The 25,947-nt window shown below is 40.8% G+C and overlaps 3 protein-coding genes and 1 long non-coding RNA gene across 7 annotated transcripts; all 4 read left to right on the top strand.

The window, feature by feature from the left end:
* Positions 1–6,407: 6,407 nt before the first annotated feature.
* Positions 6,408–25,756, top strand: LOC113149116 (mucin-3A-like). Of its 2 annotated transcripts, XM_026340978.1 has the most exons (10): positions 6,408–6,817; positions 6,929–7,220; positions 8,997–9,158; positions 22,469–22,576; positions 22,741–22,917; positions 23,010–23,096; positions 23,194–23,222; positions 23,405–23,461; positions 23,569–23,637; positions 23,824–25,756. In XM_026340978.1, exons 2-10 carry the CDS (start codon positions 7,163–7,165, stop codon positions 23,956–23,958), a joined length of 882 nt encoding a protein of 293 aa, XP_026196763.1. In that variant the 5' UTR covers positions 6,408–6,817; positions 6,929–7,162; the 3' UTR covers positions 23,959–25,756. The 2 variants fall into 2 exon arrangements, with proteins under 2 accessions (XP_026196763.1, XP_026196765.1); XM_026340980.1 differs by lacking the exon at positions 22,469–22,576 and having other exon boundaries at positions 8,997–9,254.
* Positions 13,645–16,471, top strand: LOC113149113. 3 transcript variants are annotated; one of them, XM_026340976.1, is made up of 8 exons: positions 13,645–13,719; positions 13,912–14,244; positions 14,630–14,878; positions 15,062–15,133; positions 15,585–15,671; positions 15,765–15,790; positions 16,012–16,080; positions 16,247–16,471. In XM_026340976.1, exons 1-8 carry the CDS (start codon positions 13,659–13,661, stop codon positions 16,361–16,363), a joined length of 1,014 nt encoding a protein of 337 aa, XP_026196761.1. In that variant the 5' UTR covers positions 13,645–13,658; the 3' UTR covers positions 16,364–16,471. The 3 variants fall into 3 exon arrangements, 2 of the variants coding, with proteins under 2 accessions (XP_026196761.1, XP_026196760.1); XM_026340975.1 differs by having other exon boundaries at positions 14,630–14,890; XR_003297554.1 differs by lacking the exon at positions 15,765–15,790 and having other exon boundaries at positions 14,630–14,890; positions 16,247–16,269.
* LOC113149115 lies at positions 17,605–20,935 on the top strand. Its single transcript, XM_026340977.1, has 6 exons — positions 17,605–18,803; positions 18,970–19,269; positions 19,350–19,619; positions 19,748–19,837; positions 20,242–20,328; positions 20,410–20,935. The coding sequence occupies exons 1-6, from the start codon at positions 18,668–18,670 to the stop codon at positions 20,463–20,465; spliced, it is 939 nt and encodes a 312-aa protein (XP_026196762.1). The 5' UTR covers positions 17,605–18,667; the 3' UTR covers positions 20,466–20,935.
* LOC113149117 lies at positions 20,996–21,998 on the top strand. Its single transcript, XR_003297555.1, has 3 exons — positions 20,996–21,184; positions 21,584–21,701; positions 21,873–21,998. It is a non-coding gene; the product is annotated as an uncharacterized LOC113149117 (long non-coding RNA).
* Positions 25,757–25,947: the final 191 nt, after the last annotated feature.

Genomic DNA, 25,947 nt, shown 5'->3' with positions numbered 1-25,947 from the left:
CCACTGTGGACCCTTTTACTAATTTATCTATATCTCCATATTTTAATTTTGTTTCAGATACCAAACATATGTTCTCGTACCTTCTATCTAGTGCAAACATTTCTTTTAACCAACCGTCTTTACATATTTAGCTTCCTCATTCATTTCCTTGGTTCTAATGTGGTTTTGTCACGTTCCACAAACGCCCCATGTGACCAGACACAGTGTGATTTACATGACATGTTCTGTCAAACGACATTTAGCTTTTTTCACAGCTGTGTTTGTCATTTAAAGAAACACTGTCTTTACTCACTGGACTTTTTATTTACACACTAATGTGAGAATGTAATTTAACCTGTTTACTCGTCAAGAAATAAAAACTCCACTCACATAAAAATTAACATCAACAAAAGCAAGAATAAAAAAAACAACGTTACTGTGAGGAAGTAAAATCTCCTTCTTCACAGGAAGTAAATTAACATAAAGTTTAATAAGCAGCAGTTTAGAGGCTCTGACAGTTAAACAGGGAGAATAAGAAATAAAGAGAGAGACACGGTGGCTAAAATAACATTGATTTAACTGTTTATTTCTGATCCTGATGCTTCAGATGAACAAACAAGTAATATCTAAATATGCAACACACTCTGTAGGTTGTGCCCAAAATCCCTCCCTATTCACTATTCCCTTAATGCACCCAGGAGTAATATAGAAACAGCCATAGTTCCTGTTTCAGTGAAGTGAATATGACAGATGGGAGAGCAGTTAGAAATAAGTAAGTGTGTATATATATATATATATATATATATATATATATATATATATATATATATATATATATATATATATATATATATATGTATATATAAATATATATATAAATAAATAAATAAATAAATAAATATACAACACCTCCCCCAGCCCCTGCCAGTGGCTGCAGAGCTTCGGTGAGATCCCCCTCTTTCTCACCGGGCAATACACCCACGCTTTGTCCCCGGGTGCAAATGTGCGCCCCTAGCAGCGAGCGTCATACGCTCTTTTCTGCTTGACCCCAGCTTCCTTCTGTGCGCGTCGGGTCAAATCATGCACCAGTCTGAGTCTCTCTCTAAGGCGCCTGTAATAGTCCATCTCCGGGCCGCCAGCGATCTCCGGTTCTGGCGGCGATCCAAAGACCAAGTCGACTGGGGTGCGGAGCTCTCTGCCAAACATCAGTGCAGCAGGGGTGCACTGGCTGGACTCCTGTACAGCAGTCCGGTATGACCAGAGGACCAGAGGCAGGTGCTGATCCCAATCTCGCTGGTGATGGCTGGTCAGGATGGCAAGCTGGGTGGCCAGGGTGCGGTTGAAACGCTCCACCAACCCGTCGCTCTGTGGGTGAAGTGGAGTGGTCCGTGTTTTCCTCACTCCCATCCTCTGGCACACCTCACTAAACAGCCGGCTCTCGAAGTTACGCCCCTGGTCACTATGGAGCTCTGCAGGAACCCCAAATCTGGTGAACATCTCGTCCACCAGTTTCTGCGCTGATGTGATAGCGCTCTGGTCCGGCACCGCATACGCCTCTGGCCACTTAGTGAAATAATCCATTGCAACGAGGAGGTAGCGGTTACCGGACTCTGTGAGGGGAAACGGCCCTAGAATGTCCACCCGACCCTCTCCATCGGGGCTCCCACCAGATACTGCTGCAGCGGACCCCTGGAGCGCTGACAGGGTCCTTTCTGGGCGGTGCAGGTGTCACAGCATTGGACGTGGAGCTCCACATCCTGACGACAGCCAGGCCAGTAGAACCTCTGCCTCAGACGGCGAATCGTTTTGGTGTTGCCGTAGTGACCAGCCCCTGCCGTTCCATGGACCAGCTGGAGGACCTCGGGCCGCAGGGCGCGAGGAACCAGTAGCTGCAGCTTGTCCGACCCCTGGTCTGGCGCTCGCCACCGTCGGTACAGCACGCCGTCGTGAAGCTCCAAATTGCTCCACTGGGAATGGAGGACCTTCACCTCAGGCTCCTCTGCAGACACTGCTGGCCAGTCTGGACGCTGCTGAGCTTCCAGCCAGCCTCTCACCATTAATAGCACAGGATCGGCTCCCTGGTGATGGCGTAACTGTTCTTCAGTGAACAGCTGCTCTGCCTCCGCGCTGTCGACTCCTAGGCGGGCGGTGGCTGCCTCGGGTCCCCGCTCCCTCTCCTCCTGACGCTGGCAGTGACGACACTCCTCTGCAGCGCAGGGTCGCCTGGAGAGGGCATCGGCGTTGCTGTGCTGTCGCCCCGGCCGATGTTGGATCTCGAAGTCGTACTCCTGCAACACCTCCAGCCACCTCGCCACCTGACCCTCAGGCTGCCGGAAGTTGAGCAGCCAAGTGAGAGAGGCATGGTCAGTGCGCAGAGTGAACCGGTTGCCAAGCAGGTAGGGTCTGTAGTGCCGCACAGCCAGGACCACTGCCAGCAACTCCCGCCTGGTCACACAGTAGTTGCGCTCTGCTCGGTTCAGACTGCAGCTGTAGAAAGCCACCACCTGCCTCTCCCCCCTGGGAGAGGACGGCTCCGACCCCCACGTTGCTGGCATCGGTGTCGAGGATGAAAGGCTGCTGGGGATCGGGGAGAGCCAGGACCGGAGCGTCAGCCAAGGCCGCCTTCAGCTGCTGGAAGGCAGTGGTGCAGGCGCTGGACCACTCGAACCGCTTGCCCTTCTCTGTCAGTCGATGCAGCGGGCTGGGGATAGTGGCGAAGCCCCGGACGAACCTCCGGTAATAGGAGGCTAGCCCCAGGAAACTCCTCAGCTCACTGGCGGTGGTGGGCGTCGGCCAGTCCCGGACTGCCGATACCTTGGCCGGATCTGTGGACACCCCGTGTGCGCTGACCACGTGCCCCAGGAACGCCGTTTCTCTTGCCAGCAGATTGCACTTTGCCGGGTTCAGCCGGAGCCCAGCCTGACGGATGACGGTGAAGACCTCCCGCAGGTTTGCAAGCGCACCCTCAAAGTCTCTGGCGTGCACTAACAGATCGTCCAGATACACCACACAGCGACTCCGGGGAATGTCTTTCAGCACCCGCTCCATGAGGCGCTCAAAGGTGGCGGGGGCGTTACACAGTCCAAATGGCATGACCCGGAACTGCCACAGTCCCTGGCCGATGGTGAAAGCCGTTTTGGCTCGAGCCTCCGGGGCCAGCTCCACTTGCCAGTAACCGCTCCTCAGGTCCAGGGAGCTGAACCAACACGACCCCGCCACATAATCCAGAGCGTCATCGATGCGGGGTAGTGGATAAGAGTCCTCTAGAGTGACAGCGTTAAGGCGTCTGTAGTCCACACAGAGCCGCCAGCCACCCCCTTTCTTCCTCACCATCACCACTGGGGCCGCCCAGGGGCTGTCCGACGGCTCGATGATGCCGTTCGCGGCCATGGCGGTGATCAGCTCCGCTGCTGCTTGGCGTTTGGAGAGAGGAAGCCGGTGGGGTCGCAGGCGGATGGGCTGGGCCTCACCGGTGTTGATGTGGTGTTGCACCAGCCCTGTTCTGGTGCAATCTTCATCACGTGCAGCAAAAATGTCCACAAACTCCGCTAACAACTGCTGTAGCTGCTCTCTCTGCTGCTCTCCCAGATGTGCGCCGCTCCGCTGACCCAGCTCCCTCACAGCGTCGACGGTCTCTGTTGTCGGGATGCTGGCTGATGGAGGTGACGGCTTGAGTGCGTTGGCCTCAGCGCGCCGACGAGCCCGGCGTCCCCAGGGTTTGATGCTCCCTCTCCGGCCCGACTGAAGTGGCACGGTCTCCGTGCCGAAGCATAGGGCGAGCCCCGACACGTCAACACGCGCACCCCAGCGGGTTAGCAGGTCCAGGCCGATGATGCAGTCGTCGCGGATGTCAGCAAGCCAAAACTCATGGCTCACCTCTTGCTCCCCCACAGCGACCTGCAGCGCCCGTTTCCCTGGCATCACAGTCTTTTCCCCAGTGACAGTCATTAATTCTGTTGCAGTGGGGGTCCACCCCTCCGGGGTCCACCCCGGAGGGAGTGGACCGGTTGTCCCCGGGAGAAACCCCCGTCGCAGCAAGCAGATGGTGGACCCCGTATCCACCAGGGCCCGACATTGTTGGTTCTCTATAACACAGTCCACATATAGTCCTTTAATAAATCCACAGCGACCCACTGTGTGAAAGTTCCCGGAGAGGGGTGTGTCTGATTGGAGTGAGTGTCCCCTCACTCCGCTGCCGTTTCCCTGCGGTGACCCGGCCTTAGCTTTCGGCAAGGGGGCGGGGCAATCACGGGCAAAATGTCCCCGTTCACCACAGCGGAAACAGCCGCTGTCTCCCCGGCGAGGCCGACGCGCCGGAGCGGCAGCCGGTTGAGCTCGGCTGACGTTCTCCCCTGACGTCTCCGTCTCACCGCTGCACTCGGCTGCCCGCGCCAGCGATGGCTGGTCCGGGAGCCTCCGCTGTGATGGTCTCGGGTTCAGTACCTCCTCGGCCCGCTCTGCTTCACGGAGCGCCTCTTCCAGAGAGCCGGGCATGGAGAGGCGGACGTGTTGGCGGAGCCGCTCCGGCGTGAGCCCCCGCAGGAAGGCGTGCAAACTCAGCTCCTCCAAGGCAGCGGCAGGAAATGAGGGGTAGCCGCGCCGCGAGTAGAGTTGCAGATCGGCGGCGAACGTCCCCAGACTCTCCCCCTCACTGCGCCGACGACTGGCTAGCTGCTCGCGAGCCTGCTCTGTCGAGGTCCGCTGTCCGAAGCGTCTCTCCAGCGCCGCGGTGATCACCGGTAGCTCCTGCCGTTGCTCCGGTGCGACATCAATTAGCACCTTCAGAGCGGGACCCTCCAGAGCCAGGGCCAGCTGTGTCGCCGTGTCTTTGCCGCTCCACCCACCGTGCAGCGCGGCGAGCTGGACTTGAGCGAGGTAAGGCTCCAGGGGAGTCAGCCCGTTGAACCTCGGGAGTTTGACCGGTGTTTTGGGTGTCTGACTCGGTGCAGCGCTGTCAGGGACTGTCTCTGTTTGTGATGGTTGTTCACCACTGCGTGCTTTGCTCGTTTTATGTAGATGAAGCCTGGGGACGCTGGAGCCGTCGGGTGGCTCTGGATCGCGGCAGCCCCGCGTTGGTCTCGCCCGCATCAGTCTATCCAGAAGCAGGCTGCTTTCCAGCACAGCTCGCTCCAGCTCCCGCAGTTCTTCTTCCATAGCTCGCTCTTTCCCGGTCTAACAAGACAGGTTGAAAATCCCACTTCGGACACCAATGTGACGAGCCTCAGAGTGAACAACTCTTTTTATTTTTATAAATCAGAACACACAGTGACAACAGGTCTCAGCTCCCCCATTCAGTCACTCCGGAAGCACTAAATCTCCCGCCTGTTTCTCCCGGGTTCCCTCTTCCCCACCCCCGGAAGCACACCTGACATCACACAACTATATACACTACAAAAAAAAAGAACCAATTAAAAGAACCACATAACACATTTAATGGAGTCAGCTTGCGTGAGGAGAAGGAGATGGTGGTTTTAGGCAGAGTCATCAACAAACAGGAGACGAAGCTCAAGAGTTTGTGCAACAAATGATCTGACTCTGAGTCAGAGAACAGAGACAGTTTAAATAGACCAACGAATGAGGAACTGATCGACAGGGTCCAACAATAACCAGAAGGGAAAACGGTCACAGGTGGAGATGTTGGAGGTTAAAGCTGCAAACATCAAGGTCAAGACGTTCAGGTTCATCTGCTGCTGGTTTTTACACAGATACCGAGTTCATGTTGAAGCTTGTTTCTCAGGATGTGGAGATTTATCTTCTGCTGCTGATCAAGTATCTATGAATGTTAAGTTTCTATTTTCACATCCTGTCATATTTGTCATGTCATCTCCACTCCTTAAAATATAAAAATAATGTGTGTGGTCAGGTCAACGTGGACAAAAGAGAGAAAAATCTAAAAGAGCAGAAGTTAATTAGAGGAAGTGAAATCACAGGAAGTGAATTTGCATAATGTTTGACAAGAAGCAGCTCAGAGACTCTGACAGTTAAACAGTTAAACCAGAGACAAGTGAGGGAGAGAAGAACGATGGTACACAGTAGTAGTACTGCAATATTTAGAGTAGCACATAGAGTACATGTACACACACAGACTACAAGCTTACTGGAACTCAGCTCTGGAACATAACCACAGGTCAGAGGTCATGCTGCAGTAGAGGTGATCTGGTGTCCAGGGTGAACCCTGCTTCTTACCCAGTGTCAGCTGTGATCAGCTCTGGGCTCCACACAAACCTCTACAGGACAAACTGATGGAAGATAAACGGACCTGCTGCTTATTTCTATCTTTAAAGTGACACTGTGGAAACTTGATGGACGGAAATGAAAAACAGTTCAGTCAGACGCTTTAAATGGACGTGTTAACCACTGGTGTTACTGCTGTTTGTTTGTTTCATCGTTAGTGTCTAAAACCTGCTGCTGATGTCACGTTCTCAGAAAAACACTGACTTCATACAAACACTGATCAGAACTAACAATCTTCCCACATTCAGCTTCATCAAGACGTTTTCTACTGTTGCCCTCACTGTGAATCACTGAGAAGAAGAGTCAGTGAAATGAATCCAACTTCAAATGTTCAACACTTGTTTCACTCTGTAGCTGTCAACAGTTCATTTAAGGAGCTTCAAACACATATAGAATCAAATTCAACAGGAAAGAGAGGAGAGAAAATGCAGTGTGAAGTCCTGAAGAGGAAGTGACGCCTCAACTGGTCTTTAAGAGGAAACAACTTCACAGACTTTGTCAGTTGACAACAAGAGATCAACAAAGAAGAGACAGAGAAGCAGGATGGTTGAATTCAGATGGATTCAAATGTCTTTATTTCTGATTCTGATGCTTCACTTTACAGGTGAGCAAACAGGGAAATATCTAAATAAATACAGTTACAGCTACTGTTTTATCTAAAGTGATCTCCTCATGTTCTGTGTTTTATATTTTTCTTTCTTTTTCTCATCAACAGTAACTCGACAACTTTCCTCCTACTTCACTGTCAGAGACGGAGATGACGTCACTTTACCTTGTAAACATGTGAAACGTGATCAGGATAAATGTCAGAAAACTGAATGGTTCTTCAATGATCCACAACAAAGAAGAACAGATCTACTTTTTAGATCTGGGAAGATTGAATCTAAATCAGACAGACTGAGTGTTACAGAGAACTGTTCTCTGGTTATAAAGAAGGTCACAGATCAAGATGTTGGTCGTTACTACCTGCAGAGAAGAGGCTCCGATTTATCTGTCTGTTGTTACCAGTGAGTATTTTACATCATGATGTTTTCAGCTATTTTGTTAGAACAATAAACTGAAACTTTACAATACTTATGATTAACTGAGCAGTGATAAGATCGTCTTTCTCTGTTCTGTGTCAACACACTGTAAACTCTCAGTAAAGTGGGTTTATCACTGTCAGGATACAGATGTGGTAACAAATTGCAAAGAGGTGGAGAAATCAAAGACTCTCGACTACACTGCTGTGTCTTTTCTGGAACCCTGTGCACTTGGTTTATTTTGTATGACGTCTTGGTGGTAGTTAAAGTGACTTCAAATGTGGTTTAAAACATTAAATTTAAGCTGCATCATGTCATTTGAATTATTCATCACAGAGATTTACTGAGGTTTAGTTCAGTTTGATTTTCTTTCACATCATTTGTGGTTCATGTTTGGTCAAATTACAATTTCCTGTGTTTAACAAACATCGTCTTTATTCACTCTACTTTTTTACACACTAATGTAAGATACTGTACATTTGTTTAGCTGCAGTGAGAATAATTAGTCTTTACCTGTTGACTTATCAAGAATTTCAAAGATGAATTGTGCTCCACTTGTAAATGTAAAGTTAACATTGACAAGGGAATAAAAACACATTACTATGAGGAAGTAACATCTCCTTCATTAGAGTTCATCATGTTTAAGAAGCTCTGACAGTTAAACAGTTAGAAGAGATAAATGAGTGTCACAATTAGGAGAAGGGACGAAGGCAGGGATGAATAGAAACAAGATTTATTTATAGAACAGTACATAAAACGGGGAACTGGGGAGTTGGTGTTAACTGACACAACAAAAGCTGACAAAAACACGAAGACAAAGTAACAACAAAATTACCAATGTGGCAGGGAACAAAGTAACAAAACAAGAAACCAAAGTACAACAAAAAACTACTGCTCAATGGCAGAAAAACAACTCAAAGAAAACAGGTGACCAAAGTCCAAGGTTCAGAGGGTCAAAGTCCAGAGGATCCAGGGGGGGAAGAAAGCAAGGCTGGTAGCAGGTTGGGGGAAAAAAACAACAATCAGACAGTGGGGAGAGGAGTGAAGAGAGTTCTTGTAGGGAGAGGGGAACACAGGTGAAGCCAATGTGCAATCAAGGGCTGGAGAGCAGGGAGAGAAGTAGAAGAACGATGACTGAGTTAATGTAGATTGAAATGTTTTTATTTCTGATCCTGTTTCAGTTTACAGGTGAGCAAACAGGGAAATATCTGAATGATACAGAAACAAAATATAGTTCTATTAATGGTTTAAGTCTGTTGAATTTTATTAACTGTTTTATATAAATTGATCTTCTCATCTTGTCATTTTTGTATTTCTCTCTTATTTTCATATCAACAGTGACTCAACAACTTTCCTCCTTCTTCACTGTCAGAGACGGAGATGACGTCACTTTACCTTGTAAACATGTGAAACATGATCAGGACAAATGTCAGAAAATTGAATGGATCTTCAATGATCCACAACAAACTAGAACAGATCCACTTTTTAGTTCTGGGAAGATTGAATCTAAATCAGACAGACTGAGTGTTACAGAGAACTGTTCTCTGGTTATAAAGAAGGTCACAGATGAAGATGTTGGACGTTACTACTGCAGACAGTTTATATCAGGACAACAAGTTCAATATTCTCAGGTTGATCTGTTTGTAAAGTGAGTTTTAATCATGAACTGTTACAATAAAACTGAAACGTTACAATAACGATGATACAAAGATGAAGTTAATTATAATCTTGTCTTTTTAACTTTATCTCCATCTTCACCAGTGACTGAACATAAGAGTGATGATAAAGTCGTCTTCTTCTGCTCTGTGTCAACACATAAACACTGTAAACCCTCAGTGAAGTGGGTTTATGATGGAACAGGTTTGGTAACAGATCGTAAAGAGGAGAAGAAATCAGAGACTCTCTACTACGCTGCTGTGACTATTCTGGATTCTTCCTTTATCTATACATCATTAAAGTGTGAAGTGACTGATCCTCACAGTAAAGTGCAGCAGTTTCCCTTCAGACCTCAGTCCTCAGGTGAGAACATGATGATTTACTGAAGATGACAAATGTGTAAATTATTTATTACAAAGCTCTGACGTCTTTACGTCACATCATTGTTTCTCATTTAGTTCCAGCAGATGTTAAAATGTGGTGTTTTCTAAGAGAACAGTTTGTTTTTTTTGGTTTCATCTGTTCAGGTGAGGACACAACAACAACAACAACAACAACAACAACAACTGAATCAACAACAACAACTGAATCAACAACAACAACAACAACTGAATCAACAACAATTAATGAAAACTCAACTGTAGCCAACACACCAATGAATGATAGTTCATTAAAAATACAAGGTGATTTTTCTTGTACAGCATTTAAAGATTTTTATGTTTGTTATTTATTTAGCAAAACAAATCTAAAATGTGAACTGAAGAACCGGTAATAAAACCACATGCACAACAGAAATTAACAAAACATGAATTTAAAATATGAATTCAAACACTCAGTGATTAAAATACACAGTAAAACCGTCTCATAAACAGAATGAACAGAAAAACAAATATAAAAATCAGTTTAGCCTGTGACACACTTTTCTCTGTTGATGATGAAAATTTCAAATTTATATTGACATATCTCTCTATATACATTTAGTTATTTTTATATTTATAGTTTATATGTTTTACTGTCACTGTTGGCTGTGGACTGAGAGACTTTCTCACTCAGTGTCTCAGACCTTTGTTGTTCCGGAGGTGAAAATCATCCACGTACATTTACTACAGTACCAAAATACACTTGGTACACTGGAACTTATGGATATACATTTACTTTTACTCTGTTACAATTCAAAGCAGTAGGAATTTACACCACTTTATATTAATGTATTTTACAGCTGTTGCTTTGATGTAGATGTTTAAAATAAGTCTAATGATCTGTTTTTTTACAGTTTGGCAGTGGTTGGTCGCTGTGATCGTGGGTTTATCTGTCCTCATAATAATTATCATAGCTGTTCAGAAATGTAAGAGAAGTAAAGGTGAGTGAGTTCACTGGACACATCCTTAAACAAAGTCGATTTAATCAACATGGAATCTTTTATTATATGATGTTTTATTTGACTCCCTCTGTTTTTCCAGGAAGAAAAACACAGATGAACGACACAGTGAGTTTAATATTCATTAATCAATAAGATTTTTTTTTCTGTGACAACTTTAAAGACATAAAACAGCTGATTTGTTTTGAGGACCTCTCTGTCTGTGACTCGCAAACTAGAATCGCTGTAATGTTACCAGAACATAGAACCTGCTCCAGGACCCGGCTTCTACCAGACTGTAAATCTCCACTAATGACTCAACGTAACTATTTTTGTGTTATCGTGTTTTCAGACAGTGAGTTTAAATCCTGCAGAGACTCAGTCTGGTCCAGAACCCAGTCCGGACACGGTGAGATCTCACACTACACACTAACACTAACTGAAGAGTTAAGATGTGAACCATAAAACCACAGTCCACATGTTACTGAGCATCATGATGTTGTCTTCTCTCTGTAGACTGATCCTGAAGATGGAGTTTCCTACACCTCCATTAACTACACCAGGAACACCAACAGTAAAGCTCAGGTCCACTGTCTGAACTTCTTTCTTTTCCTGTAGCGCCACCGTCAGACCAACATGTCAACTTCACACATTGTCGTCACTGAATCAGCAGATTCGACTAAGATATGATTCGTGTTTGTTGCTGTTTCCTTTCAGGTTAAAGTTAAATACGAACATGAAGATGATGATGAAGGTGATGCAGTGACCTACAGCTCTGTGAAAACTTCCTTCTCTTCTGTTGGAGCTTCCACTGACCCCAGCGACCTCTACGCAGCCATCATCAAACCAAACAAATAACAGACCACAGTACAGTTACATATGTTTTACTTTTCATTAATGACTGGTTAAAGAGGGGCTGAGTGAACCACACTCACTCTCTGTTAATTAGCTCCACCTTTGTTCTCAGCCACACACCTGAATAAAATTCATCAGCAGCTCACTTTCACTCCCACGTTGATCACCTGATGTGCTCCGACGTCTCAGTTATCCATCCGTTTCTTTGTGTTCCTCACTTTCCCCTGTGATCTTCATATATACAGACTGATGTTCATAAACTGAATTAATATTATTGTTATTATCTGATATTTTATTAATCCTCATGTTGGACATTCAACAGACAGCTGTATTTAAAGCTTCAGTGAATAAATACCAACTTAACCACAGCTGCTCCTAAATGATGCTGGTGGAGCTGCAGAGGGAGGGGGCAGCAGTAAAACATGGTGTTGGAGTGACGGAGGTGATGAACTGATGTCCACCTGTGAGACAAGACTTTAACCAGGAGAGGGCAGCACCGATGAAGAAGAGGCAAAGAGAGGAGGAGGGAAGTAGATGATCAGAGTCTGAGGAGAGGAAGAATCAACTTTCTGACACCTGCTGTTAAATTGTTGTAGCTGAACTCACCTCACAAAATCCTTTGTCTTATGTTTTAAACTGTTTCTCAGCTGCTGAGTTTATTATGAGAAGAACAAACCTCCACATCTTCTGCTGCTGCTGTTTTAATGTACAGTAAAATAAATCTGACTTAATCAGACAGTTACGTATTTACTGGTTCAGTATTTGAGGGTAGAACACCGTCCCTCATTTCTTATTTATCAGCCAGAGATGGAAAGAAATAGACTGAGTAGCTTTAATATGATCCTAACGCTGTCCTAGTCCTTAAACACTTCTTGTTGAGTTTAAAACATCAGTTTAATGTTGTTTAGGAGATTTAGTTGTTATAATTTTAAAAGTTATTCACAATGTTAGAGAGACCAGTAAAGAAATTCCATCTGAGTGCTTGTTTAGTACCATCGTTGTTATATTTACTGTTATCATAGATAATTAATTAATTTTAGGTTCAGTTTAGTTCCCAGTTGTTATTTAAGAGACAATAAACAACTGTAAAGTGAGAAATTTCCTATTAGAAACCAGACAAACCGTCGTCTGAGGAAATGATAGATACAGATGTAGAAGATATTCACACCTTCAGCTTCTTCAGACCTTTTTATTTTCAATCACGTGATTGTCAGATACAGACCGTGGGACGGGACACTGTGAAATATAAACATTAGACACTTTCCTTAAAATGTAAACTTAATGTTTTCTTTTTATATCAATAAAAAACTTCAGGAACTTATGAAAGTGTGATGATGCTAAGAACAAATAGAGATGAATGACAGTGTTGATGATGGTTAATATTCATGGTTAAAGGTGCTTTTTGTTTTCTCTTGATAATTATGAAGGAATGAAGGAGAAAGTTTGTCTAAATGTTTGACTCATGATGTGGGTCTGTTGTCCCGACCCAGTGATCAACATGAGGGTTATTTAATCAAAGGTCAACTCATCAACGTCATGTCTTATTGTTTTGTTTATTTGTGTATATATATACAAACAGATGACCAGACTGTGATAAGGGGAATGTGAAAATAGAAAATACAGCTCCAATAAGCCTCATGTTGATGAGTCATCATTACAGAGTAAAACACAGCAGGTAAAAATATCTGTGTGGTTTCCTGCTGCACAAGAGTCTAATCAGTTCTAATTTCTAATAAACAACATGTAATATGAAAATAGCAGCAAACATTTAACTTTTAAATCCACATTTTCTGTCTGACGTGGGAGAACTGTGGATATTCATTGTTCTAATATACAAACCTTTGTATATCTTCTGGGTACGACAATAGATTTGAACCCAAATAAGCGTCTCTGACGTTTGTGAGTCATCGTTACAGGACAAAAACACTTCCCGGTAATTCTTAAAAATACCACAGGTGTCAAGTAAAAACATCCGATCTGTGTTTTTTTCAGCTGTTCCAGCATCAACATGCTGCAACACTGACATTAGGAGTCAAACTGTGGTTCACGTGTGTTAATCAACATCATCAGAAATCATGTCTGCTTTTGAATAAGCAGAAAGAAATTTAAATAAAAGCTGTTAAGGTGCTTCAGCTCCTTTAGTGCAGTTTAGTCTGTGCAGCCGCTGTATTTACATGTTGACCTGAAGTCACTGTGGTGTAACTCTGACTGGAGGCTGTGGATCATGAACTTTATCTCCACATCAAAGATTCACTACATGTATTTACTCATCTGCTGCTGTTATTATAGAAAATTAATCTTATTCCTTAACTTATTTCCAAAGACAGGTCAGACTGCTGTGGTCTTTCTTTGCTAATCAAACTGCGTACATGTCAACGTCATGCCTTAATGTGGAGAAATGAGTCTGCACATGTTTAGATGCATAAAGATAAAATGAAGTCATCCTTAGAAAAACATTCCCTCATCACAGGAAATAAAAATTCATCATCTATAAGAAGCAGCAGCTCAGAGACTCTAACAGTTAAACAGCGAGTTAAACGAGACAGAGAAGAACGATGGCTGAGTTCAGATGGATTCAAATGTTTTTCTTTCTGATCCTGATTCTTCAGTTCACAGGTGAGAAAACAGATCATACTAAAATATCAGTGTTACACAGTGTTCCTCTTCCTTTAATCTCGATTTACCTTAAAAAGATTTTGTTTGTATTTAACACGATTAGTTTAGTAAAGCCTCACAAAAGTTGTTGAATATAAACTGATCTCCTCATATTCTGATTCTTAATTTTCTATTTGTCTCTTGTCTTCTTAGCCTCTGACCAGTTGTCCTTCACTGTCAGAGACGGAGGTGACGTCAGTTTACCTTGTAAACAAGTGATGAATGATCAGGATAAATGTGACACAGCTGTGTGGCTCCATCAACGTCCTAAATATGCTGAGAACTCAGCAGAGGTAGAGCTGGTTAAAGACGGACAGATAGACACAACTCATGTTTCCAGATCTAAATCAGACAGACTGAGTGTTACAGAGAACTGTTCTCTGGTTATAAAGAAGGTCACAGATGAAGATGTTGGACGTTACATCTGCAGGAACAAATCACAACCAAAGAGTGAAGATGGTCTCATGTATCTTTTTGTTGTTAACAGTGAGTATTTCAACCCCGTCTCCCAAACCTTATGTTGTTAAACTGCAAATTACAAATAATGATGTTTTTACCTGAATTAGACTGAGAATGAATCTGTTGTCTGGGAACATTTTACAATACTTAATGTTCAGTATGAATGTAACCTGTTTGTAACTTGATATTCATATAAATCAATGCCCTTCTGTCATTAATTAATATATTATTAATATTCATATAGAATTAAACGTCTTGTAAACCAGCTACAGTCGTGTTTATTGTTGCAGCTCAGTCACAGAGAAACAGGGTTTCAGGGCGTCCTGTTATAACTAACAGTAACAGCAAATCATCACAATAATCATATCACAGTGATGATGGTAACTTTATGTTTTTCTCACAATATCAACAGTCAGTCAACAAAACAGTTTTGATCGGGTTGGATTCACCTGCTCTGTGTTGGGATACGGAGACTGTCGACACTCTGTGAAGTGGTTTCATCAGAGGACAATGATCACGGACTTGGTGACATCACAGAATAACTGCAGTGTCACTGAGTATTTTATGCACACATCAGTAAAATACGAGTCACTGAAGTGTGAAGTGACTGATTCAGACACAGGAAGTGTTCATCAGTTTCCCCTCAGACCACCGTCCTCAGGTGAGAAAACAGGTGAGAGACTGAGGATCTGTTCAAGACTAAAACCACCAATGAATAATTTGATGGATTTGAAGTTTTAAAATCATGATGATTATCGATCTGATGATGATTGATCTTCCTCAGATACGTATTTAGAGCAGATGATGAACATGAAGTGTTTATTGTGTTGTGTAATTTGTCCAGATGAGACGACAACGAAGACAACGACTGAAAACACAACACACACAGTCAGAGCTGGTTCAGCAAAGATTCAAGGTACTGACGCCTTTGACTTTTATTTACTTTATTTTAGTTTATTTTAGTTTAGTTTTAGTTTCTTTAGTTTATTTAGTTTATTTAGTTTATTTAGTTTATTTATTTACTTTATTTTAGTTTATTTAGTTTATTTAGTTTCTTTAGTTTATTTTAGTTTATTTAGTTTATTTAGTTTATTTTAGTTTATTTAGTTTCTTTAGTGTATTTTAGTTTATTTAGTTTATTTTAGTTTATTTAGTTTATTTTAGTTTATTTAGTTTCTTTAGTTTATTTTAGTTTATTTTAGTTTCTTTAGTTTATTTTCGTTTATTTAGTTTCTTTAGTTTATTTTAGTTTATTTGGTTTATTTTCATTTCTTTAGTTTCTTTAGTTTATTTATTTACTTTATTTTAGTCCTTCATGTCTTCCAGTACTGAACATAATCAACATCATTTTCTTTATTCATTTCCAGCTTGGTGGTGGCTCGTCTGTGTGACTGTGGGATTATCTGCAGTTATTGTAACAGTCATTGCAGTGAGAAGATATCAGACAAATAAAGGTGAGAACATTCACTGATGAAACTTAAGTAGAACTATTTTCAATAAACCTTTTTTACTTCTGAAGCTAACATCATCGTCCTTTGTTTCTAAAGGAAGGAAAAAGCAGATGAATGGAAATGTAAGTCTAATTTGAGAAGTTGAATTTACAGATGAATTACGATGTCGCAGCCCAAACTCTTCACTATTTTAACTGTGAAACTGTTGAAAGAAATAAAAAGAACTGAACTGACTGTTTTGTGAAACTAAAAGTTGAGTTTAAATGGTCAAAATGTTCAGTGTGAAGGAAAAAACCACAATCCACATGTTACTGAGCATCATGATGTTGTCTTCTCTGTGTAGACTGATCCTGAAGATGGAGTTTCCTACGCCTCCATCAGCTACACCAGGAACACCAACAGTAAAGCTCAGGTGAACTGTCTGAACTAGTTTCTTTTCCTGTAGCGCCACCTTCAGACCAACATGTCAACTTCACACACAGGATATGTTGTCACTGAATCAGCAGCAGGATCAGGATTCTCTGAGCTCCTGATCATTGATTAATATATGATTCATGTTTGATGCTGTTTCTTTTCAGGTTAAAGATGAAGATGATGATGAAGGTGATGCAGTGACCTACAGCACTGTGAAAACATCCTCCTCTTCTGCTGGAGCCTCCACTGACCCCAGCGACCTCTACGCAAACATTAACTAACCACAGAAATAACAGAACACAGGACAGTTACATCTCTTCTGGGGGCAGAGCTTTTTCTTACAAAGCCCCAAAGTTATGGAACAGCCTTCCAAATAGCGTTCGGGACTCAGACACAGTCTCAGTGTTTAAGTCTAGGCTGAAAACCTACTTTATTTAGTCAAGCATTTGAGTAAATAGATCTGGGAAGGACTCATGGACGTAGAGCATTATGGTGAACTGGTATGTTCAGATGCTGTCTTCCCAACTCTCACTGATCACTCGGGTTTGTTGATGGTGAAGTGTCCGGTTGCTCTACATCCCAGTGCGCCCTCATGTCTGTGTTTTCTTCTGAACCCACCCTTTTAGTTAGGCTGTCATAATTAGTCCTGCCGGAGTCCCTGCTGCACTAAACTAAATATACATTCACCTCAAACTTTATCTGACTGTGAATACAACTAACTGCAATCTCTCCTCTTCTCTCTCTTTCCCTCTCCCTCTCTCTTTTCCCTCTTCCTGTCTCTCTGTCGAGCTACACGTCATTCCACCCTTTGCCCTCTGGACCTGTCTGACTCGTCCTGATGCCCAACTTCTGGCTGGAGATCTCGTCGCTACTATGATGTCGGTCCCGGCTTCGGCAGACGTCGGAAGCTGTTTCTTGGAGGTCTCGACTCAACGCTCGATAGTCAAGGAATGGAACAAGTCTGCCTGCAATAACTAACTGGACTCCACATTAACTTAAAGACTTTAACTGTTATACTGGACTGCTGCCTACACAGCATGTAATCACCCATATGAGGATGGGTTCCCTGTTGAGTCTGGTTCCTCTCAAGGTTTCTTCCTGTTGCCTTCTCAGGGAGTTTTTCCTTGCCACTGTCGCCCTCGGCTTGCTCATCAGGGACAATCACATTATTATGACTCATACACATTCACTGTTCATGTACTGTTCTTTGGTTGTGTAAAGCTGCTTTGTGACAATGTCAATTGTAAAAAGCGCTCTACAAATAAATTGAATTGAATTGAATTGAATTGAATTCTATTTTAGATTCATAACTGGTGGTTTTACACACACTGTAACTGTTCTGTCAGTGTTTAGCTATATTATATATTTTTTTTATCTTTGCAGCTCACATGTTGTGATGTTTATTAAACACATTCACCTGTTGTTCATATGTGTAAATGATTGTTTAGCAGAGCTTTGTGTTTGTTGTAAAGAAAACACCTCACTGTATATGCAGATGACTGTGGAGCAGATTATCAGTAGTTTAGATGATCTGCTGCTTGGTCGTGGAGTTTGGTGCTGGAAGATGTGGGACACCTTTATTCAGAGGTGGTTGAAGTCAGAAAGGAAATGAGGAGGAAGTTAAAATGAAAATGATGTGAGAGGAGCAGCTCTCCCCCTCCCTCTGTAATTATTTGTCTTGACGAACAGCGATCAAACTGTTCTAGGGAAGTTTTCAGCAGGTTAAACTACATAATATTTGGAGTGACCACCCTCCGACATGCTGCTTCTGCTCTTATCATTCATGTGTAACATGTTCATTAAGATGTTTTATATTTCACCAATTATCCATCCATTGTTTTTGCACTATGTTATATGTTTGTATTATGTTCATAGTATATGTGATTTTTATTTTGAGGGAATTTTTATTTTATGAATTCATTTTCTTTATGTGACCTCTGACCTTTTAGCTATGTCACTTCCTGTAAAGTCGCGCTACTTTCCTCAGTCGGCTAGAAGCTTAGCTAAGTTGAGGTGAGGTTCTGTGGGTGCTCCTGTAAATACATTAAAACACGTGTTAATGTTAAATAATAGTTCTAAATTAGTATTTCGACGGTAATGAACGGTGTTTTTCTTGTATAAGCGTCAGTATTTATTTATTTAAATGTATGTTTGAAGGACTGTACAGCTCTGGAATGTAATGCAAAAGTTAGCCATTAGCTAGCTAGGTGTGGGGAGCATGTGGTGTTAATAAGCAGGATTCAACGAATGTAATAACGAAAGTCAGTAATAATTTCACAACTGTGGAGTCTACAGCTTTTCAGTGTTACATCCTGGACTTAAGAAACACTTAATCTATTCTCCTCAGTTTGTGTCTCAACCTTTTTTACTAATCAAACATTTAGAAATCATCAGTATATTTACTAACTCAGCAGAAAAAACCCACAAACTACACATGTACCTTAAAATATGAACAACCTGATCTACGTAAATCAACATTATCATAGAGGTAAAAAGTTGATGTGCTCCAAATATGCAAATCAATGTTTGAGAGGAAGAAGTAAATTTGAAGAAGTTGATGTGAGGAAGTGAAATTTAACCACATCATGTACAAGAAGCAGCAGCTCAGAGCTTGTAACAGTTCAACAGAGAACAAGAGAGAAATGAGAGAGAGAAGAACGATGAGTGAATGTAAACGGATTCAAACATGGTTATTTCTGGTCCTGATCCTTCAGTTCACAGGTGAGAAAACATCTAAATGTAATAAAATGACTATAGTACTGTATTTACTGAACATTTAATACTGAAACTAACACACTTAGTGGATCTCCAATCTCTAAAATCATCTTCTAATATTCAGATTTATTGGTCCCACGTTTTTATATTGATCTCTTCTTCTCTACAACAGTAACTGGACAATGTTCCTACCTCACTGTGAGATATGGAGACAACATCACTGTGTCCTGTGAACATGTGAAAGATGAACAGGATGAATGTAGAACAACTGCGTGGATCTTCAGTTATTCACAAAATACAACAACAGAGGAGCTGGTTCGATTTGGGCAAATCTCTGAATCTAAACCAGACAGACTGAGTGTTACAGAGAACTGTTCTCTGGTTATAGAGAAGGTCACAGATGAAGATGTTGGTCTTTACACCTGCAGACAACGAGGTCAGGACTCTGTGGTGGATCTGTCTGTTGTTATCAGTGAGTATTATAAGGTAGAATAATAAACTGAAACTTTACTATATATTTATATGTTTACATGTATATTTTATCTTCAACAGTGCCCGAACATAAGAACACACACAACGTGACAATAGGCTGCTCTGTGTGGACAGATGGACACTGCAGACACACAGTGAAGTGGCTGTATCACGAAAAAGATGTGGACACAAACGATAAAGACTTGACAACATCGCAGACGTACTGCTACGCCGCTGTGTCTTTTCTGGATTCTCACGTTATCTACAAGTCAAATAATGACTCACTGAAGTGTGAAGTGACTGATCCTGACAGGAAAGTGCAGCAGTTTCCCTTCAGACCTCAGAACTCAGGTGAGAACATGAAAGTTGATGTTTTCTAACAGAACATTTTGTGTGATGACGTCTTTAGAAAACATCACTGCTTCTTAATTTAATATTAAAATGTGTTGATTCTAGTTCTTTTTTTTTTATTTGTCCAGGTGACGGCACAAAACCAGCAACAACTGCATCAACGAGAACAGTTGAAAACACAACTACAGCTGTTGATGATGCTTCAAATAAACAACAAGGTGACTTTTTAAATGTTTTGTTGGTATTTTTATAACAAACAAACACAGATCATCGATCAGACGCTGATCACTGGAGTGAAACGAGGCAGAGAGGACTGAACCAAACCGATAGGGGTTACAACCAAAACCAAGACGAAAGCAGAACAAGATCCTAATCAGTCTGAGACAGGAAGTCGGGCAGCACACTGTGACATTAGTGCTCACGTTTTCATCCACATCAATTGAATCAAACTCATTTTCAGTGGATTTGTTTTAGGAACAATAACTGGGAAAGGAGAGATGCAAGATGTATTTAGTCCTTCAACTAATGTGGAAATCTAACTAATCATTAAGATTTTCCTCCTTTTTATTGAACAAACCCAGAAGCTAAATGTGCTTTAAGTGTTTTTTTGTTCCCTTTCCAGATTGGTGGTGGCTCGTTATGGTGATTGTGGGTTTGGTTGCACTCATGATAATTGTTGTCGCAGTAATAAGATATAAGAGAAGAAAAGGTGATTAAACTTTTACAAAGATGACTTTAATTAACCTGAATGACGGCTTTTGAAGTTTAACCCTCTTTTTTTTCTTTTTAGGTAATAATACACAGAAAAATGATGTGAGTTTTAAGTATTTCAATAATCTAATTTAATTTCACTGCTGATTCACAGTGACTCTGTTTAATGAGACGCTGCCTGATAACAAAATGGTTAAAGTGTGTTGTTGGTATTTCACAGGTTTATGATGATGATGATAAAGATGAAGATGAAGGCACAGTGAATTATGAAAATGTTGGAGCTCCTTCTGCTTCTGTCAAACTCCAGTGATCAACAACTTCTACCAACTCACCACAGGAGTCACTGCTGCTGTTTTATCAGGATCGTCTAGTTTCACATGAATCATTTAAATGTAAACTCATCATGAGATGAATGAACAGAGGAACTGATCACAACTTTACTGAGAGTCAGGTCTGAATTAAATCAGTAACAATCTGTTTGTTTTAATAATGATAAAATAATCTGTAAATAAAAAATAGCACAAAGAATCAACTGTATGATGTAATTTTCATGTAAATATATTCACTCTGAATAAATTTCAGTCCAATATTTTATTAAGGTCAAAACAAACTGTTGAATCTTTCACTGTGTCTGTGATTTAATGTTTTGGTTGAGTTGTACTTTTGTCATCATTGTCAGTTCAGGAAGCTGCAAACTGAAATAAACACTGTGGCGTGTTGGTGTATTCCTGCTGATAAAGAAGGGGGTCAGCAGAGGGCGGTGTGAGCACGGAGTAACAGCAGAGCTAGTGAACATCAAGTGAAAGACAGATAACAGGAACATTTGTGCTCACTATGCTGTTAAATGTGTACAGGTAAGGGTGCTGTCACAGTCACAAAACACAGCACGAGTTCATAGAACAACAGATGAAAATGTAAAACTGAGTTTACATGAAAGTGTGGGGAACATTAAGTAGTAGGATACGTCAGGGGTGAGTTTCAGGAAGTAGAAAAAGCAAGTTACAAGTTATTTATAGTGTAAATGTCTGTTATGTGTGGTCACTGTCTGATCTGTAGAGTAAAGTAGGAATATGTAGATGGTCTAGACCAGATCCAATTAAAAGTCTTTCAATCAAGACTTTCACAGAGTTAAAGACACATTATTCTTCATCTACATAAAAATAAAAACAACTAAATACAAACAGAATAAACTAAAGCAGAAGTTGCTGTGATGACACGTCACCAGTCACAGGAAGGAAATGTTCATGTTTAAGAAACAGCAGCTCAGAGAAGAGTGTGACAACAAGAGATAAATGAGAGAGAGAAGAACGATGGCTGAGTTCAGACGGATTCAAATGATTTTATTTCTGGTCCTGATGCTTCAGTTTACAGGTGAGAAAACAGGGAAACATTCAAATGATGCTTTTAGTGGTTTGTGTTTAACATGATGAGTTTAGTGAACTCACAAACCAAAGATGAGACACATTTACAAACAGCTGTTGTATCTAACACTATTTTCTAATATTCAGGTTTATTCTCCATGTTTATCTCTCATTTTCTTAGAAACAGTAACTGAAGAATATTCTCACATCACTGTCAGAGATGGAGGTGAAGCCACTTTGTCCTGTGACAATAAAATAGACGATCATGATAAATGTGAACAAACTGACTGGATCTTCAATAGTAAACAACACAATAGTTCAGTAGAGCTGGTTACATCTGGGAAAAAACAAGAGACTCACACATCTCATTTGAACAGACTGAGTGTTACAGAGAACTGTTCTCTGGTTATAAAGAACGTCACAGCGGAGGATGCTGGTCAGTACAGCTGCAGACAACAAGATATCTACTCTGTGGTTGATCTGTCTGTTTTTACCAGTGAGTATTTTACATCAAACTGTTTTGTCAGAACAATAAACTGAATCTTTACACTAATTATAAAACAGTGATGATGTTAATTTTCCTCTCACTCACTCTAATATCTTCTTCTTCACCAGTGACTGAACATAAGGACAACAACAGAGTAACATTAATCCTCACTGTGTGGACATATGGAGACTGTAAACACAAAGTGAAGTGGTTCAATCAGGGAATAAAAGTGGATAAAGATAACAGAGAATTACAGATATCACGGAGTGACTGCACCTTCACTTTGTCTTTTCTGGATTCTCACTTTATCTACACATCACGTTATAACTCATTAAAGTGTGAAGTGACTGATCCTCACAGTAAAGTGCAGCAGTTTCCCTTCAGACCTCAGTCCTCAGGTGAGAACATGATGATTTACTGAAGATGACAAATGTGTAAATTATTTATTACAAAGCTCTGACGTCTTTACGTCACATCATTGTTTCTCATTTAGTTACAGCAGATGTTAAAATGTGGTGTTTTCTAAGTGAACAGTTTGTTTTTGTTGGTTTCATCTGTTCAGGTGAGGACACAACAACAACAACAACTGAATCAACAACAACAACTGAATCAACAACAACAACAACTGAATCAACAAAAAATGAAAGAACAACAACTAAAACAGCAAAAACAGGTGAGGACACAAAAACAACTGAAACAACAACAACAGGAATCCCTGATATTTCATCCTCTCCGTTCGGTCAGTATGTTCATTCTTTTGTTCTATAGATTTAGCAAACACACATATAACCCATTGAGACTGTTACAGTTTTTGTTTTGTTTCTCTTTCAGTTTGGTTGTCGATCGTCATTGTGATTTTATGTTTAACTGTTCTTATAATAATCATTGTGACAGTTAAGAGACATAAGAGAAGAAAAGGTGAGAACATTCACTGATCAAACTGTAGAAACAGGAGGTTTTAATGAAAATTGATTTCCTGATGAAGCTTCACTCGACTCTTATTTGTTTTTTTCAGGAAAGAAAACGCAGATAAATGAAAACATTGTGAGTTTATGACATCACAAACCAGAATCTTTGTTTATCTGACATCACTATTATTTTAATTGTATAAAGAGAATAAAAACAAACATTACTGATGTGACTGTAGTGACTCTGAACAAACCCTCATAGATCCTGTATCTGACTAAATGTAACTGAACTGTATTTTTGTGTTATTGTGTTTTCAGACAGTGAGTTTAAATCCTGCAGAGACTCAGTCTGGTCCAGAACCCAGTCCGGACACAGTGAGATCTCACACTACACACTAACACTAACTGAAGAGTTAAGATGTGAACCATAAAACCACAGTCCACATGTTACTGAGCATCATGATGTTGTCTTCTCTCTGTAGACTGATCCTGAAGATGGAGTTTCCTACGCCTCCATCAGCTACACCAGGAACACCAACAGTAAAGCTCAGGTAAACTGTCTGAACTTCTTTCTTTTCCTCTAGCGCCACCTTCAGACCAACATGTCAACTTCACACACAGGATATGTTGTCACTGAATCAGCAGGATCAGGGTTCTCTGAACTCCTGTCAGCTCCTGTTTAATCGTATGCTGTTGGGTTGATTTTGTTATTTGTGTTTGTTGCTGTTTGTTTTCAGGTTAAAGTTAAAGTTAAAGATGATGATGAAGGTGATGCAGTGACCTACAGCGCTGTGAAAACTTCCTCCTCTTCGGCTGGAGCCTCCATTGATCCCGGTAACCTCTACGCAACCATCAATGAATCAAAGAAATAACACAGTACAGTTACATCTCATGTCGCTGCATCTGCAGTGTTCACTCTCCAGAGGTTGTACTTTGTATTCACTGGATTTATGATTAAGTATTCATTTCCAGGCCGGATAATATCTGTGGAGTGTGTTTAGCTGTTATAGCTAAATGTAAATATGTAGATTTTAATATATCTTATACCATATGGTTTGTTTAGTAATTTAGTTTGTGGGATCATCACCACTTGTCATTAGTTTGTACTCTCTAATGGGTGTTCTTGTGTTCTTGTTCTTGCTACAGTCATTTCAAATATAATGTCCTTTCTGCCCACACTAGGTCATCACCATCTAAAAATCTCAACGTGTAACTCACTCTTTCTATATTACTCACCAAACTTTATCTGTCCATTGTTCCTGGAAAGACAGATCCACTCCTGTCTTGTTTCTGTCATGAACTTTGACCTTTCCTGGCTATGTTTAGAACTGCCTACTTTCTTTCTTTTCCTGTTTTATCTTTGTGTTTGCCAGAGACCTGATCTCTGCTCAGTAACCTAAAACCTAAAAACTTATCCTAAAAACTAATGAGGACTTTTTGAGTGTGCAGTATCTTTGCTTAAACGCTGAATAGTGACTTGAGATATTGTTGTTATATGAGGAAACTTAACTTTCTAGTCTTATTTCATAAGCTACTTATACCTGGAAAGACATTTCCATTGGGAATGGTCTGATTTTAGAAAGCACCTTCCCTTTACTGAGCTGATTTATACTTATTGGTTTATTGTTCAGTTTTGTGAGTTATTGGAAATAAATGTCTGCCTGTTTCCTACATCTCTCTTCTTTTTAAATCTTTAAACATGACCGTTTATCGTTTGAACACAACAGGAGCCCACAGGTGATAATACTGTACATGAGAAAACTGACAGAGCAGAGACTCGGTCAGGACTCGGATTAATGTATTTCTGTTTTGTTTTCACTGCATTGAAAGTAAAACATGCCCAGAAACTACAGAAATAAAAAGAGGAACCAACAAATGTTAGGCCAGTACACATTTCATATCTTTTTCCTAGTTGCTGCTTCACAGTGTTGCATCATAGAGGTCATGGCTTTTCCTTCTGCTTCTCTCATTTTAGAAAAAGGTCCTTTTTTGACTTATTTTGATATTTTTTATAAATCTAACATTTGGGAATTATCAGCTTACTTTAAAAAAAACTAAAAACATTATGAATTCATTCAAAAATCTAAATCATTATAATCGGCGTCAATCACACAAATCAACAACTGAGAATTAAAAAGAAATGAATGAGAGGAAGTGAAATCTCACCACAGCCCCTTTGAGTAGCAGCAGTTCAGAGATTCAGAGACAGTTAAGAGAGCGAACAAGAGATAGATGAGAGAGAAAAGTACGATGGCTGAGTTCAGACGGATTGAAATGTTCTTAATTATTATTCTGATGCTTCAGTTTAAAGATTAACAATCATGCAAATATCTAAATAATACAGATATATAACATACCTTGATTGATGCTATAATTTTATTCTCTAACCTTGATTAATAAATGGTAAAATTAAAAACTATGTGGTGTACATTACTACAACGAAATTAATAACGTTTTCTTGACTGTTTGGTTGTGAGAATGCATATGATCAATATGATCAAAATAAATACCCTGGTTGTAAATTTAAAATTGTATTTATTATTTTGCCTTTTTCAGTTGATATAGAGTGTAACATTTTTGCAAACAATGACTAAAGCTTGACATGTCTAAATTTGTGGCATAGCAGTTTTAATAACTACTGTAATTGTTTTGAGTCTTATGTTGTAAATGTTCTTTTTTCCGTAATAAAAACATAGAATGTGAAGCTGAATCTGTAAAAGGTTTGAGGGTCATCTTGTCTTACAGCTGGAGTTTTAATTTGAAAGTACAGCTGCCCATCATCAGAATTCAGAGTAAGAATTTTATTTCACAGGAACTGGATTGATATAAATACTCTACTGCTGCCTGACTGAACAGGAAGT

Source organism: Anabas testudineus, chromosome 24 (genome assembly GCF_900324465.2).
Source record: "Anabas testudineus chromosome 24, fAnaTes1.2, whole genome shotgun sequence".
NCBI classification, from domain to species: Eukaryota; Metazoa; Chordata; class Actinopteri; order Anabantiformes; family Anabantidae; genus Anabas; species Anabas testudineus.
This window is presented reverse-complemented; position numbering and strand designations above follow the sequence as displayed.